The sequence below is a fragment of the Microcebus murinus genome, chromosome 6 (assembly GCF_040939455.1).
Source record: "Microcebus murinus isolate Inina chromosome 6, M.murinus_Inina_mat1.0, whole genome shotgun sequence".
Lineage (NCBI taxonomy): Eukaryota > Metazoa > Chordata > Mammalia > Primates > Cheirogaleidae > Microcebus > Microcebus murinus.
Genome location: NC_134109.1, coordinates 81,218,344 through 81,233,565, shown reverse-complemented (window position 1 = coordinate 81,233,565; position 15,222 = coordinate 81,218,344). Strand labels below are relative to the sequence as shown.

Sequence of the window (15,222 nt, the reverse complement as noted above, 5' to 3'; positions counted from 1 at the left end):
CTGGCACACCAGAGGAGAGTAATACACCTTGTTCCTCACCCCCACCCTGCCAAAAGCCATAGCTATAAAATTAGGGCTGGGAAGGGGCAGCATTAAATCCAACCTATAATAGCCAGTCCTGGGATTCAAGGAGCTGCTGCTTCTTTTCCAGTGACCTGGCAGGGTCCGCCGATCCCAAGTGGGTCTCGAGGAGAGAATGGAGCCCAAGGCGAGGAGGAGCTGGGGCGTGTGTGTGTGTCTGCAGCCTGAGCAGCAAGGCCCTCTCTCCCACATGGCTTCCCAGAAAGCTGCTGTCCAGCCTGTCCTCCCTGGCACAGCTGTGTGGGGTGTTAAACATGGCTAAATATACCTCTGTACGGTGTGCCAAATGGTTCCAACCCCTGAGTGTCCCCTAGTCCTTACCCCAGAGCCCTCCAATGCCCCCAAGAATGGAAGAATTAATGCCTGTCCCTACTCCAGGGCTGCAGCCCAGCTGACCATGCCTGTAAAATATTTTGACTTCTACCCTGATACCCAATCCAGCCAGGGCATCCTGTTCACGGGACAGGCTTGTCCAAATACCTAAAGTTGTGACCCTTACACACCACCAGCAACCCTGTGAACTTGGATTCCGTAACCTCACAGGCTTCTGGTTCCCACCTGCGCGGCCACAGACACCGTGCTTTGTCCTGCTGAGTCTTTCTACTGCCGATCAGTTATCTCTGGGCCATGAAGTTTTGCTGATCCCCAGCACTGCTCCAGTTGAGCTGATCGTATCAGAAGCGAAATATGTACATTCATTTTAAGCCAAGAGGATAATTTTTCATAGCTCTGGTTCCTGGAGTGCATCTGGGCCCAGGGTCCAAGTCCCACTTTCCTCCCAGCAAGGTCCCTCTGGGATGTCTCTCAAATCCCCTTCTGGCTTTATCTCTGTGCTGGAAAAATGTGGTCATCTCCTAAAAATTGTGTCTCTCCTAAGAGCTAGAAGGTGTGATTTGAGGCTGAAGAGGCATGATCTGTGGCTACTAGAAAATGGGAACTTCCTCAAGGAACTTTGCAGCTCCGATGTGCTCAGGACATTTGCAAATAGAGGTCCTGGAATGCGTCGGTAGAAATGTAGCCAGTCAGAGTACAGCCAGTAGAAGGATTGCCAGAGTTTGGGGGGTCATTTGGGGGCTTTGGAGGAATTCAGGGTGAAAAGAGGAGGAACCTTTCAGGAAAACTGTTTTTAAGAGAAGAAGACCTGCCAGGCGTGGTGGCTCATGCTTGTAATCCTAGCACTCTGGGAGGCCGAGGCAGGTGGATCACTCAAGGTCAGGAGTTCGATACCAGTCTGAGCAAGAGCGAGACCCCATCTCTACTAAAAATAGAAACAAATTAATTGGCCAACCAAAAATATATAGAAAGAATTAGCCGGGCATGGGAACGCAAGCCCAGGAGTTTGAGGGTGCTGTGAGCTAAGCTGACGCCACAGCACTCCAGCCCGGGCAACAGAGTAAGACTCTGTCTCAAAAAAAAAAAAAGAAGAAGAAGAAGACCAAGGAAGAGGAGATGAGGGCAAGCAACACCCATCTCTGTGTTGTCCAAGGGCCACCCTCAAGTAAGCTGAGAGCACAGCAGTGGTTATGAACACAGGCTTGGGGAGTAGAGTTGGATTCCTCTGATTCTAGCTGAGAGCCCCGCATCAGAGGACTTAGCCTCGGATTCTCTATCTGTAAAGCGGGGAGAAGAATAACTGTTTCGTGGGTTGGTTGTAAGGACTAAGCAAGGTAACAGAGAGAGAGTACGAAAACAGCACCTGACACGTGCAGGCATTCAGCAGATGGTAGCTGGTGTTGCTGTGATTGTTGCTGAGCTAGACAGAGTAGGAGGAAATGGACGACCGCATTAGAGGGTATTGGAGCTAGATGATGGAGAGGACTTTTCCTGGAACACAGGGGGGCTGGAGTGAGGTCCCGAGGGGAAGCTGCAGCTGTGACTTCCCTTCCACAGTGGACATGAAAGAGCCAGGCTGGGCCACAGGCCACCCCTTCTGGAGGCAGGCAAAGGACTGTGACGGCTGAGAGGACCATGGCCCTGGGTTCAGAGCCCTGAGATGCTATAGAACATCCCCAGGGCTGGCCCCTGCCAGGGTGAGGCCTCCAAGGCTCCCCGCTCAGACTCTAGCTGCCTCCTGCGCAAATGGGCAGGTCCCGCCTTTGCCAACACTGCTCTGCTGATAAAAGGGGACTCGCCTCCTCACCAGGCCAGACCAGGACACAGCTCTGCCTGGTGGACAGTGAGAAATGAGGAGCTCACTGTGTCAGGCAAGGGGAGGTGGTGGTGTGTGGCCAAAGGCCATGGCCTTGTTTCCAGAAACGTCTGGTCCTCGAGAAGCAGAATACATGGTCATTGGCCCATGTCAAGGGGTTCACAACAGAATGCTATTAGAGCAAGTTATTGGCCATGAAAACATTCAGTATTTCCAAATTGGTCTCACGAAAGGAATTTTCAGACCTGTAATTATGAGTTTGACTTTTGTTCTGATTTTGAGGCAGCTCCCGGGGAGAGGGGAAGCAGAGCCCAGGTTTCCTGACGTGTCTATCTCAGGGACTAAATAGCCCGGCTTTCCTAGGATCATCCTTCTGTTATTTCTGGTTAGAATTAAGCCCCAGGAACGTCAGGAACGTCTGGAAGGACAGACATCAAAATGATTGTCTCCAAGTGGAGGGATCATAGAGACTCTTTTCCTTTCCTCATACTTTATGTTCTCCCCCAAACTCCTGCATTATTTAAAGAGAAAAGAATTGCATCCTCTTAAAAGGGCATAAAGCAACAGACAGTGGAATATGCGAGGTGACATGTCGAGGACTCCAGTCCAGAAGCCTCTGTAAATACAGACATTCGCTCAGGTGGGGGAGTCCAGGGACATTTCCCACAGGCACAGGCTGGGAGTGGACGATAACAGAGACTTGCCTAAGCCTGGGGAAAGCTCTCCGGGAAAGAGATGCAAACAGGAAAGGCACAGACTGAAGAGAACAGAACCAGGACACCTGACGAGAACAGAGAGACCAGGCATGAAGCTTGCAGGGTGTGCCGGCTCAGAGTGGGAAAGCCCCTCATTTCAGCAGCCAGGAGAGGCTTCCAGAGTCCAGAAACACCGGGGACTCTGGGGAGCCTCTGGAGCCAGGGAGAGCCCCGAGCCCTGGCAGCAGGCATCTGTGGCCGGCCGGACCTGCTGTCCCCATTGTGGCCACCAGCCGCCATTGCCTCCAACCTCTCTGTCCCCCTCTGCCTCCAGTTCACTGGAGCTCCCCAGCATCCGGCACGGGGCCTGGCACGCAGTAGTGCTCCAAAATAACACCAGAATGCAAGGGACTGAGAGGAGACAGTTCCTCCTCCAGAGAGACAGTCAGAGGTGGCACCCCAAGGGCAACAGAGACAGAAAGTCATGGTGGCGAGCGCAGAGGCCCTGACTCGGAAGACAGGCCATTGACTAGAAGGGCTGGGAGGAGAGCAATGAGGAGACAGAGGCTCCCACAGAGGTAGGGCTGAGGCGGCCTGGGGAGGGAGCCGTGGGCCCTCTCGGGCAGAGAAGATGACCTGGGCGTCCTTTGCAAATGTGGGATGAAGAGAAGCTGCTGCAGCTGGGAAAGGTGGTTTCAGGGCATCTGAGAGGCAGAAAGTACCGGGGTCCGAGGGGGACAAAAGTGGAGCCCAGGCTGATGGGTGACTCACAGAACGCAGGGGAGGGGGTGAGCCTGAAGGAGCTACTCCCACTGCCCCAGATGCAGTGGCCATGGCGGGGGGTGGGGTGGTGGGAGTGACTTGAAGGGGTCGAGCTTGAAAGGATGGCAGGGCACCCCGCACATGACCGGAACTGTAAGAGGAGCGGGACAGAGGGAGGGGCAGCGGTGCCGAGCAGGCAGGGCTCAGGGTGTGAGGCATCGGGATGAGGTGCTGCGGGAGGGGTGGAAACCCCAGGGCTCTGGGTCCCGCAAGGCATCCGGCAGGAACCTGTCGTCAAATCAAGCACTGCTTGAGCTTCTGTCATCACCAGAACGGTCACTGCGGACCAGCCAAGTCTTCACCAGCATCTCCAGCAAGGGACGAGGAAGATCGAGAGACAGACTGTTTACTGGGGGGAGGAAGCAGTGACCAGACTGGGGGGAAGGGGCCCGACAGGGACGAAGAGGTCCTGGGCTGCAGCTGAGCGCAGGCGGGGGTCGGGGGGGCACCTGGCATGACATCTCCAGGTGAGTAATGTCTTGCCTTGATCAGTGTCTTCAGCCCCCAGAGCCCCCCTGTGCCTGCTTCCCAAGTAGGCAAGAGGGTGGGTTTCCCTGTGTAGGGCATGGTAGGAGGGGAATGCCGAGAAGTTGGTCAATGAGGAAATGAGAGTGGAAGCACCCAAGGACTCCCTTGCCATTAGTGTTCATTCTACATTTGGGGTAGAACATTCATTCACTCCTTTAACAAACTTTTATGGAGCACCCTCTGCATATCAGCACGCTGCAGGTACTGGAGGTACAAAGAAGAAAAGCCAGGCAGGGTCCCCAGTCTCTCAGAACCTTCCAGGCTGGGAAGACGATCCCCTAGCAAACAATGGCAGGGCAGCATGAGGGTTGATGCAATGCAAGCAGGCAGGCCAGGGGCAATGGCTTTAAGATGATGCTTGAAGAGTGAATCCACTGTGCTCTTAATCTGCAGGAGGGGCTGTCTCCATGCCACCTGTTGACAGTGAGGGTCATCCGGATGAAAAACGTCCGGCAGGCTGATGTCGGTGAGTATCCTCCTCTCTTTCCTCCTTTCTCTCTGCTTATGGGGTCTGGGTGGAGAGAGGCCCTGGCTGGAGAAATGGCCATGTGTGCCTCTGTGTGTGCATGTGTGTGTGTTCTATACTCAGGTTGTAGTTCAGACTTGGGGGCTTCTGTCATTTTTCCAGGCCCCTCACTCTTGCTTGCAACCTTGGCACTACCCGCCCCCACAGCCTGTGCCTGCACGTGAGAGCTCTGTTCACCCCTCTCCTTCCCTCTCTTCTCCTCGTATCCACTTCCAGGAGCTCCAGGTTTGCCCATGCTGAGGATGCCTTGTTCCTCCCTGAGTTTGGGGGTACAGTAGAAGGAGAGGCCCTTAGGCATTGTGGGGCCAGCTTCCAGCCTACTCCCAGAGCCCATTCTCAGGACAAGGGTCCTAAAGTAGGCTCTGGGGGGCCATGCCACAGCACCCAGTTTGGCAGTTCAGCCTCATGATGTGCTTCCACTCACCAGTGCAGTGTTATTTCTTGTGACCCTGACTTCCCCTTCATCTTGGCACTTGCTGCGTTCCTGGGGGCCAATGAAGCCATCTGAGTGGGCGGGATCCACCCCTGCCTCTGTATTTGGGTGGCTTTCAAGAGATCAGGAGAACCAAAAGCCTCTTCACGTGCTGGCCTCACCTTGCCCCATCCAGAGAGGAGGTTGACCCCTAAGGAGGAGAAAGTTTTGTGGCCAAGCCCCACAGCTGGTGGGGTCATCATGCACTGGTGACCACACAGGAATGGCTCCAGGGCCACAGAGATCCCGAGAGGCCAGGGAGGGCCTGAGAGGGACAGAGAAGACACAGAGCCATGAGACTGAGTGTACGTGTTAACAGAGGGAGACATCTATGTCTAAAGCAGTTATAGAATAAAAGATGACATTCCGATCTTGTCACTACAGAATTTAGAGCCAGAAGAGGACATAGAGAGCTGGGAGTGGCCAAGAAAGGCTGCATTGAGGGCCTGGGGTCTGGCAGGGGCAGGAGGTGGGCATCAAGAGGCTTGGGGACTGCATGACTTCCCGAGGGCTCACGTGCAGAGTGTTCTGAAGCACAGGTGCGGAGAGGCTGGGAACTTGCCAGGAAGCCGTCACTACCATGCAGGGATGGATGGAGAGGGCAGAGGAGGGAGGCCCCTCAGCCCCAGAGACAGCAAAGGGAGCAAGCAGAATGGAGGTGAGGGCAAGCTGTGCAGAGCCCACCCCAGCCTGAGCGACCCCAGCAAACAGCTGGTCTGTGCCTGTGTCTGCCCCGTGGCTAACTAGAGGGCCAGGGACTTCTCCTTGGGCTTCTTAGGGCTTTCCAAGCCCACCAGTGAGGGATCTACAGAGCCAGGGAGTGTCCCCCGGGCCTGGGACGTGGCTGCCTTTTTTGCCTTTCTTGCCCATGCCACAGTGAGTCACTCAGACATTTCCCTGCCTTGGGCAGATTCACCCCCATCCCTCAGGACAACCCCAACCCGCAAACACCCACAGCAGCACTCACCTTTCTCCAACTCCTCTTGAGGCGTGTCGGTCCCAGCCCCTCGAGTCACCCTGGCCCACACGCCTACACTGCATGCCTGCACCTGTGTGCTCAGACCTCCCGATTGTCCAGGGCCCTTTCTTCTGTCTTCCTCCTGCCACACCTGTCACTCAGAGGGTGAGGCGGAGTGGGTAGGGGCAGGCAGCTAGAGTAACAGGCCGAGGTCTGGCTCCACCGGCCTCCTCATCCCCTTCCCACACGCTCCTTGGGAAGGTAGGCTGCCTTTGGGAACCCCCATGTTACTTATGTTTTCCTCGTTTCCCCTGATAAACAAGTGGAGAGCATATATGGCATCCGGGGGGGCCAGCCCTGGTCACACTGTGTCTGGACTCCAGGACTGTCATGGGCAGGGATGTGTTGCTGCCTTCCAAGGGTTAGGTTTGAGACTGTCCTGATGCCCTTCAGGTCCTGGGTTACTCTTGCCCCAAATCGTTCCCTTATAGTTCGAATCCAAAATGAACAGCTCTCCAATTTAGTCTTATCACCTGTGCCTGAGCTTCCCAAGATTTCAGAGAGGCTGAATGGCAGTGAACACGCAGAGATTCAGGGCTGACCCTTCATCAATAACTAAAAAGAGCCCTGGGCCAGGACTGGGAGGCAATTGGCCCAGATACTCCCTAGCTGTCAGGAGCTTGTATTCCTCTTCAGAAAACACAACCCAAACCAGCACCCCAAGGGGTGTCAGGCAGGTGGCTCCGGAGGTATTAGGGAGACAATGTTCTGAATATCCGCAAAGATAATTGAGTCATCTCTGCCACCCACATTCCAGGAAAGGAGACATATCATTCAGATGACCAAGCCCTCTGTCACTGCCTGAGGAACAAGGATTAGAACCTATCTCTGCCTAGAAAATCCCCTGTCTTCTGTGAAATTCTCAGAATTGGGTCACTGTTGCTTAACCATTCTTCATTGCCAACACGACAGTCACTACCCTTACAGTCAGCCAATGGTGCCCATCCCAGATGTCGTCTGGACCCTTACTGACCTTCTCTCATCACCCCCCCTCCCCAGGATGACCCCCTCCTTGGGCTGCCTTCTCCTACCCAAACTTTGATGTGGAAAACAGCTCTCTGCAGAAGAACTGAAAAACAAATGAATGCTTGGAATGTGGGTGTCTGGTCAATCTTATCTCTTCTGGGGCTATTTTTTTTAAAATCTTAACTAGAGATTCAAGCCTTAGGCCAAAAATACTGAGATTTTATTTTATGGGTTTAATGGGAGAATGTTAGGCATGGACTGATGATAGGAAACTGATTTTAGGGGGCAACGGGCCTTGATAGGGTCTATCAAGTCATGCTTGCTAAGCAAGTGTTAAGAGTTAGTAGGTGCAGAGTTGGTCAGTCCCTACTTGCAGGCTCCCAGTGTAGAGGAGGCAGATGTCAGCAGAATGATCCAGGCCCACAAGGAGTGGCCAATATCCAGGAAAAGCCAAGGGAGGGGTTCAAGAGGGTTAAGCAGGTTCCTGGTGAGTCTCCTTATTGGCAGGGCAATTAGACATGCTGACCTGGATCTGCAGTGACACAGCCAGAATTTCTTGGATACTTCTGATATGGCCCTAGAGCAGGAAGTTGGGGTTTTCCATTTATTCATTCATTCATTCAGCAAACATCTGTGAATACCTACCATGTTCCAAGGGCTAAAGACACACAGTCTCCTGGCCCTCTTGGTGTTCACAGTGCAATGGAGACAGACAAGTCAACCTGCTGTTGCAGTGCAGTGTAGGGGGTGCTCCAGGCTGGGGGGCATATGGCCCAGATATGGGCACTCAAGCACGGCTTCCAGAGGAGGTTCCTAGCCGGGAGAAGGGTGGGTGAAAGGAGAAGAGGGCAGAAGTATGTTCAGGGTTGAAGGAACGGCATGTGCAAGGCTTGAAGGCAAGAAAGCATGGCACCTTTTGAGACCTGATTGAGTTTGGCTGGAGTCTAGAGCAGGAGTCCTCAAATTTTTTAAACAGGGGGCCAATTCACTGTCCCTCAGACCGTTGGAGAGTGCGCACTGTGGGCCCGGGACGAGGGGGCTGCTAAGCAGGACAGGCAGCGGCAGCAAAAACATCCGGAGGGCCAGATAAATGTGCTAGGTGGCCCGCATGTGGCCCTCGGGCCGTAGTTTGAGGATGCCTGGTCTAGAGTATGAGTGTGAATGTGTGTGCATGTTCATGCATGTATGAGTGTATGTATGTGTGTGAGAGTGGATGTGTGTGCATGCGTGCTCACGCTTACACACAGAGGGGTGTTAGGAAGGGTGCAAACATGAGGCTGGGGCTGGATGGGGTGGGGGAAGCCCTGTCCAGTGGTTGGGACTCCTTCCTGAGGACAGAGGTCAGCCACTGAAGGATCCTAAACTGGGGAGTGACATGATCATATCTAAAAAGCTCCTCTGGCTTCTCTTGGGAGAGATTGGAGTGGGACAAGGCAGGAGACAGGGAGCCCAGTTGGGAAGTGGTCCCAGAGAGGATGGTGGCCTGCACCAAGGCAATGGCAGTGCAGATGAGAAGTGGGCGGGCTCGAGATACACAGAGTTAAATCACTGCAACGTGAGAGTCAAGGTGATACTTGGTTTCTGGCCTGGACACCTGAGTGATGGTGAAGAGGAGCAGGTTGGGCATGGAGGGGATGGGTGGGGACAATGAGATCATCATTTTCTTTTTATTCTTTTGAGTTGTGGTTATTTGTTTTGTCTGGATTAAATAATCATCATGACATCTAAAGGATAGTGTCATCTCACCTTTGTTCAATGGAAGGAGGGCTGTGAATTCCAATTCAGTGAATGGTGAGTCCTTGAAGATTAACCGGGTATCAGGGATTAAATTAGAAGCCAGGAATGTTTCTGATGCAAACCGGGCTTACTGACTCTGATAAAGTTCTCAGTTTAGTGACAGTGTAGGAGTAAGTCAGTTCCAGGGGACAGTCCTGGTTCCACTCTCATTGTGACTATTAATAATAATTATGAACCACTTCGGATCAATCCTACCAGTATACAACTCCCATCCCCACACCAGCTTTATTATCTAGAGGACTCCCTGACACTGAAAACTGTATTGATTTTCACCATTTTCTACGTAGTTGGTGTGTACCCTGGGACTCACCCCAGCAGATTGCCAAGAGAGTAACAAAGGCAGCCATGGTACCCTTCCTCCCTTCTCCCAGGTAGAATGCAGGGGGAGCCAAGCTGAGCTTCTATTTTTCACCCTGTCTCTTCCACTGCTCCAACAAGAAGACTTGGGGGGGGGGGTTTCCTCCATCTGGGGAGGGCCTGTTGGGGTCAAGACTTTGTCCCTTGTCCAGAGCACATGCAACAACATCACACTTGGGTCATTTGTTTAGAATGAAGAAAAAAGTACTTGGCCACAGATGGGAAGGTTTCTTGGGTCATAAACCTCATGCTGGGAGACCAGGATAGTTATGAAGAGCCTGGCCGGGTGCAGTTGAGGCATTAAGTCAGATGGCCATGGTGGTCCCTGCTCCTAGATCCTGCTGAATAGCTGGTTTCATCCAAGCCCTTTCCCACTGGAGCCCTTCTTGGCCAACTCACAGCAGGCTGTGCTCTCATCTAGCCCAAGAGAGAGAGCTGGGCCTTGCTTTGGTTTCTCTGATGTCCTGGGCTAGGGCAAGAGGTAAACTGGACCTTTGGGGGCCATCATCCAGGTCTCCCCCTGGCAGAGGGAAAACAGTGTGGCCATACCCTGCCCCAAACAGCAGGCATTTGCTCAGAGACCAGGGTGCTTCTGATAAGACCCAGAGGACATCAGTGTCCATGAGAATGGTCAGTGGGATGTGGGTCCCCCTCTGTGAAACCTATAGCCTGCAGTCTGTGACCTTCTCAGCATTCTGGGACAAAGGTCTCCAGAGAGGGCCTCAGCTGGGATGAAGGCTTACTCTGGAGGGGATTTGCCTGAAGCCTCTTTTTGACTCTATACTCCCTCCTCTCTGAACCTGGGTTCATTCCTCACCCTTGCCCTTTGCCCTGTCTTTCTTGGCCAGTGAGCCAGACAGACTGCTTTGTGAGCCTTTGGCTGCCCACCGCCTCTCAGAAGAAGCTGAGGACTAGGACCATCTCCAACTGCCCAAATCCAGAGTGGAATGAAAACTTCAACTTCCAGATCCAGAGCCAAGTGAAGGTGAGATATGGAGCACTGTGCCTGTCTGCCTGCCACCATCTCGCTTCCCCTCTTGACTACTTGTCCTTCTCTTTGCTTGCGTGTTCTTTGCCTATTTGTTTTTCTTTCTACCTACTTCTTGCCCTACCAACCTGTCTTCCCACTCACCCACTACTTCCTTCTGCCTGTCTCACAATTGTCCCTGAGTCCATTTATCCTTCTACCTTCTGTCTGGTGTCTCTTGTCTTCCTGTCTAATTGTTGCTGAAACTGGATGTCCCTTGCCCCAAAACAGACTGTGTTTCCCAGTACCTTCCAGAGCATGCTCCAAGCAGGAGATTATACAGGTGGGAAGAGCCATTCCGTTCAGTAGGTCTAGTGCCAGTCTAATTCCAGCCAAGTGGTTTTCTCTCTCTTAAATCCTTTTTATATTGCTTTATTATTTCTATTTCTTTGGATGTGTGTTCTTTCATTTATTGAGTTGTTGTCTCATGATGTCAGTCTTCCTCAGATACATGGTGACTCTAAGTCAAGTTCACATCTCCTGTGGGAGAATTATCCCTTGAGTATCCTCAGTTGTAACAGCCTCGGCAGAGAGCTCTTAAGACACATTTGGCCTTATCATAGAGGCATCAACCCCCATCTGAGGCATCTCAGGCTGTTGATAGAGGATTCTTTATGAAACAGAAGGGCTTTATCCTTATTATTTTTTAAAATACCTTTTCTATCATATATATGAGTTTGATGAGGGAGGAGGATTTTGGTGCAGGCTTAGTCTGTATCTTGAAATCAGAATTTAGGCTTCCTTTGTCTTAAGGATTATGGGGCTACTGCGCTGGTTCTAGGACATACTTGAGTTTCTAGTAAGGTTAACAGAGCTCATCCAGTGGGGAACCCCCAGAACCACCTTATGTCCACTAGATAGGGAGCTGAGAGGCAAGCCCAGCCCCAGCCCACATCTTCTGGGATCCTTGGAACAAGAAGCCTCAGAGAATAGCCCAGGTTGCCTGAGATCATTGGCCTCAAAGTCCAGCTGTATGACTTGAGTCTTGACATGTTGCTTTGGGACCATCCATAAGACTTTATTAGGGACTAATGAGTCAAAAGATGGAGTTCACACACCTCACCCCAACCCCACCAATTATCAGAGCAATCTTTCCACATCACTCCCCTGGAGTGTTAAGATGTTAGCTTCCCTGATCTGGGTTTTCTAGCACAAAGGGACTGTCTTCAGCTCCCAGGGACCCAATGCTGGACGCATTCTATATTTTGGCAGGGGTCTGCTTGCTCTGCCCCCTCTATCCCTCCCCCCAGCTGAAATGAAATCCTTCCACACTTCACAGACCTGTGCCAAGCTTATAACAGGGCAAAATTCTCCAGTATTTCACTCCAGGAGAGTGAAAGCAGGGGGGCAGGAAGGCTTTAGAGAGCTGGAAAGGAGGGAAAAGACATTTTCTTTCCTGAATTCATTTTCCTACAAATGCCTCTCACACCTGAGCAGTGACCACTTTGGAATGCTGTCTCCCATTCCTCAGACCTACCTCCTTGCTAGGACCGGGGTCAGGCCCTTCATGCTGGGAATGGGTCGTTGCAGCTGTAGTAACCAGACTTGTATTCTCTTCTCCCCTAGAACGTGCTAGAGCTAAGTGTCTGTGATGAAGACACAGTGACACCAGACGACCATCTCTTGACAGTTCTCTATGACCTCACCAAGCTCTGCTTCCGAAAGAAAACCCATGTCAAGTTTCCACTCAACCCAGAGGTAGGTGCAGGGGCCCAGGCCCTCAGCCTCCTGCCTCATAAGGAGCAGCTGGTTATTCCCATGAGGCCGTTCCACAGGCTGCTCTTTGTGTACACAGCCGAGGCGGGAAAAGATGGTGCTGCTGGTTCAAATCCCAGCACTATCGCTCACTAACGACATGACCCCGTGAAAATTACCTTACTCCTCTGAGTTTCTGTTTCCTCATCTATGCAATGATGATAACACCTACCACACAGGGTTGTTGTGAGGCTTAAATGAGAAAACCTAGTAAGGCACCTATCAGTGTTCACAGTACAAAATGGAGATGTAGTATTGGTTCCCTTCCCCCTTTTCTTCCCTCAGAGTCCTGTTTCTGGAATGGCCCCAGGGAACAGAGGACAGATGAGGGGAAAGGCAGGCAAATGGGCAAGTCAGAGAAAGTCTCAGCTGGAGAGGACCAGGATGTTATAGAGTCAGTCACTCAAAAATAGGCACAGGGACACCTCAGAGAACTAGCATCACTGCTCTCACCTGGCCTACATTCCGGCGGGGAAACTGAGGTCCAGTGAGGTCATGGCTTGCCTCGAGTGACACAGCAAGAGGTGTGAAGGAATAGGTGGGAGGTTGGGTCCCGCCCCTCAGCAGTGAGGTTGCTGGGAACCAGATCCCCCCACTCCCCTGCCCCAGGCACCGAGCCCCCCTGGGAGGCTGGGGGAGCAGGGCAAGCCCACGGCTGGGGGTAGTGAGGAAAAGGAAATGTTCTGGGGCAGAGGAACTCCCATGAGGGTTGACTCCATGCCCCAACCTCCCTTGGGTTGTCAGTGATGGTCCTGATGTCAAAGACTTGGGGACAGGCAGAGGCAGAAGGGGCCTCAGAGCACAGCAGGGCAGCTGTGGGGGAAGAACCAGAGCAGGTCCACAGGGGCTCCTGGCCCAGCAGAGGGTCCTAGTCAGCAGAGATGTGCAGACGTTGCTCATGGCTGCCTTCCTTTCTCCCTCTCCCTGCACCCAGGGCATGGAAGAGCTGGAGGTGGAGTTCCTGCTGGAGGAGAGGTGAGTAGGCCCCGGCCCCCAGGGTCCACCAAGGTCCTGACCATCAGGTGGCTTCTGGGAACGAGCATTTCAGAGCTGGGTCAGCCTTTCTGCCATCCTCCCCTTTTCCTGCCTCACTCCTAGCACTAACCCTGGCCTCCTCACTGTGCATCAGAATCACCTGGGAGCCTCTAAATAGTGTAGGTGGGCCCCAGTCCTGCTCATCCAGTTCTACTGACGTCAGCATTACTTAAAGATCCAGTACTGCCTCAGTCCCCCTGCTTTCCTGAAGGTGGCCCCTGGAAAGAATTCCTGCCACCCTGCCATAGTGATGAGGGCTTTGTTGAGGCTCCGCTGAGAAAGAGGTCAGGACCAAGGAGTCTCTTCCTTGACCAAGGACTGTCAGAACAAACATGCCCAAAAAAGCCTAAAGCAGAGGCAGCCCCGCTTCTGCAGCCAACTTGGAACCGAGTCCGGGGAGGAGGCTCAGGCCCAACACGTACTACGGTTGTTTCCAATCATTCTCAATTAGGAAGACGACCCAGGGTCCTGGCGGTGTGACTGTGCTGGGGACTCACAGAGCTGGAGGGCTGGGAGAGGAAAGAAAGAAAGAAAGAGACGGGATGGTGAAGGGGAGGAGGCGGTGAGGGTGCAGGGCCCTGCCCGGAGGAGACAAGCCCCGCCCCGGCACGGGCAGAGCGCGCCGTGATTGGGCAGCCCGCTCCTGGCTCCTCCCTGGTCTCCACCCTGGCCGGACTGAGTCCCCCTGAACCTGCCGTCAGCAGGATGTGGGAGGAGGATGAGAGGATTGAGACAGGACGAGAGCGCTTATCAACTTGCACTCAGAGAATCTTCTGCCTAGGGGATCTTGGGACTATTTGCGAGAACTTATTTCCTATTAACAGCTGATTGGCAAATTAGAGTCAACTTTATTTCACATTGCAGAAAATTGAGGCTCTCTCCTACAATTCTTGGTGTGACAGGACTTTTGTGGAGGGACAAACTCCTTGGCTGAATTAGAAAGTGGCTTGCAAAATGAAATAAGTCAAGCTTGGTAATAAGACTTGAACCTAAGACAAAGTTGTCTTGGGCTTAATTTTGATGAGGAAGGCTGTGGACTCCTCTAGGCTAATTGCAACCTGAGAGGCTTATGTTCTTGACTTTATAACACAAGAACATTTAACATTCACCAGGCTCATCTCTGGCTGGGTCAGAACTGTTTGTTAAATGCATAAATTAAATAAAGCACCGAGTGGAATAATGTATGATTTTAACTACACGAACAGTTTATGTCTGCTCTAGCTGGTGTTTATCCTTATAACTCCATGCAGTTACATCTGGTTGGGCACAAAGAACAGTTATCCTGTTTTGAAAAAAAAATAATAATAATAAATGGAACTCTTCTATTTCTTCTAACCTATAAATCTATTTTTTTTTCCTGGCCATTCTATTTCAAGTGTATGCCAGTTTCCTCCTTGACAACCTAATACAAATTTAAGGTTTCTTAAGCCAATGTTTTCATAAGAACCAAGAAGTCTCTGCTATTTTGTTATTGACTCTATTTATATCTTTGTCACCTTTTTGAGAAATCAGTCAAGAATGACAGAACTGACCAGGAGTTCTCATTTTGTTTTTCAGTCCCTCTCCACCCGAGACCCTCGTCACCAACGGCGTGCTGGTGGTAATTATCCTTCTGGCTGCTGCTCTCAGAGGAACAGAACTGAGGGAGAAGATGTGGGCCCAGCCCGGGTCCTTGTCCCATCCTGAGCCCAGTAGAAATTAGACTGAATTAGGCCAGCCAAACGGGGCATTCGCAGGGACGGGAATAGGAAGCTGGGCTCCCGCACCGAGGGAGGAGGTAGCTGGGACCCCAGCACCCCATAACGCGCAAAGATGACCCTTCTCTTGAGAACCTCCCCAATAAATGAATCCACTAAGGGCAGCCTCATCCCAGATTCAGCCTTGGTCCTGTTCCCCTCAACCCTAATATCTCTCTAGACATGATTTCAGTACTTAAAATTTTTCATAACCTAGCTGTTGGTACAGCTAGTTTAAGTGCCTCAGAGTTCAAGGAG

At 52.2% G+C, this 15,222-nt stretch overlaps 1 protein-coding gene and 2 long non-coding RNA genes across 4 annotated transcripts in view; 1 reads left to right on the top strand and 2 right to left on the bottom strand.

Annotated features, from left to right (window-relative positions):
• Positions 1–15,222, top strand: part of PLA2G4E (phospholipase A2 group IVE) — a 60,479-nt gene that overhangs the window by 25,014 nt on the left and 20,243 nt on the right. For both annotated transcript variants that reach the window (XM_012766502.3, XM_076004272.1), the window contains exons 2-6: positions 4,669–4,741; positions 10,260–10,396; positions 12,005–12,136; positions 13,128–13,168; positions 14,786–14,828. In XM_012766502.3, coding sequence (XP_012621956.1) covers positions 4,669–4,741; positions 10,260–10,396; positions 12,005–12,136; positions 13,128–13,168; positions 14,786–14,828 — 426 coding nt within the window. The remainder of the gene's footprint in view (positions 1–4,668; positions 4,742–10,259; positions 10,397–12,004; positions 12,137–13,127; positions 13,169–14,785; positions 14,829–15,222) is intronic.
• LOC105872494 (uncharacterized) lies at positions 5,338–7,989 on the bottom strand. Its single transcript, XR_001154616.3, has 3 exons — positions 7,903–7,989; positions 6,241–6,382; positions 5,338–5,424 (listed from the first exon to the last, which is right to left on the bottom strand). It is a non-coding gene; the product is annotated as an uncharacterized LOC105872494 (long non-coding RNA).
• Positions 7,983–11,997, bottom strand: LOC142871502 (uncharacterized). Its single transcript, XR_012919763.1, has 3 exons — positions 11,916–11,997; positions 10,687–11,032; positions 7,983–8,070 (listed from the first exon to the last, which is right to left on the bottom strand). It is a non-coding gene; the product is annotated as an uncharacterized LOC142871502 (long non-coding RNA).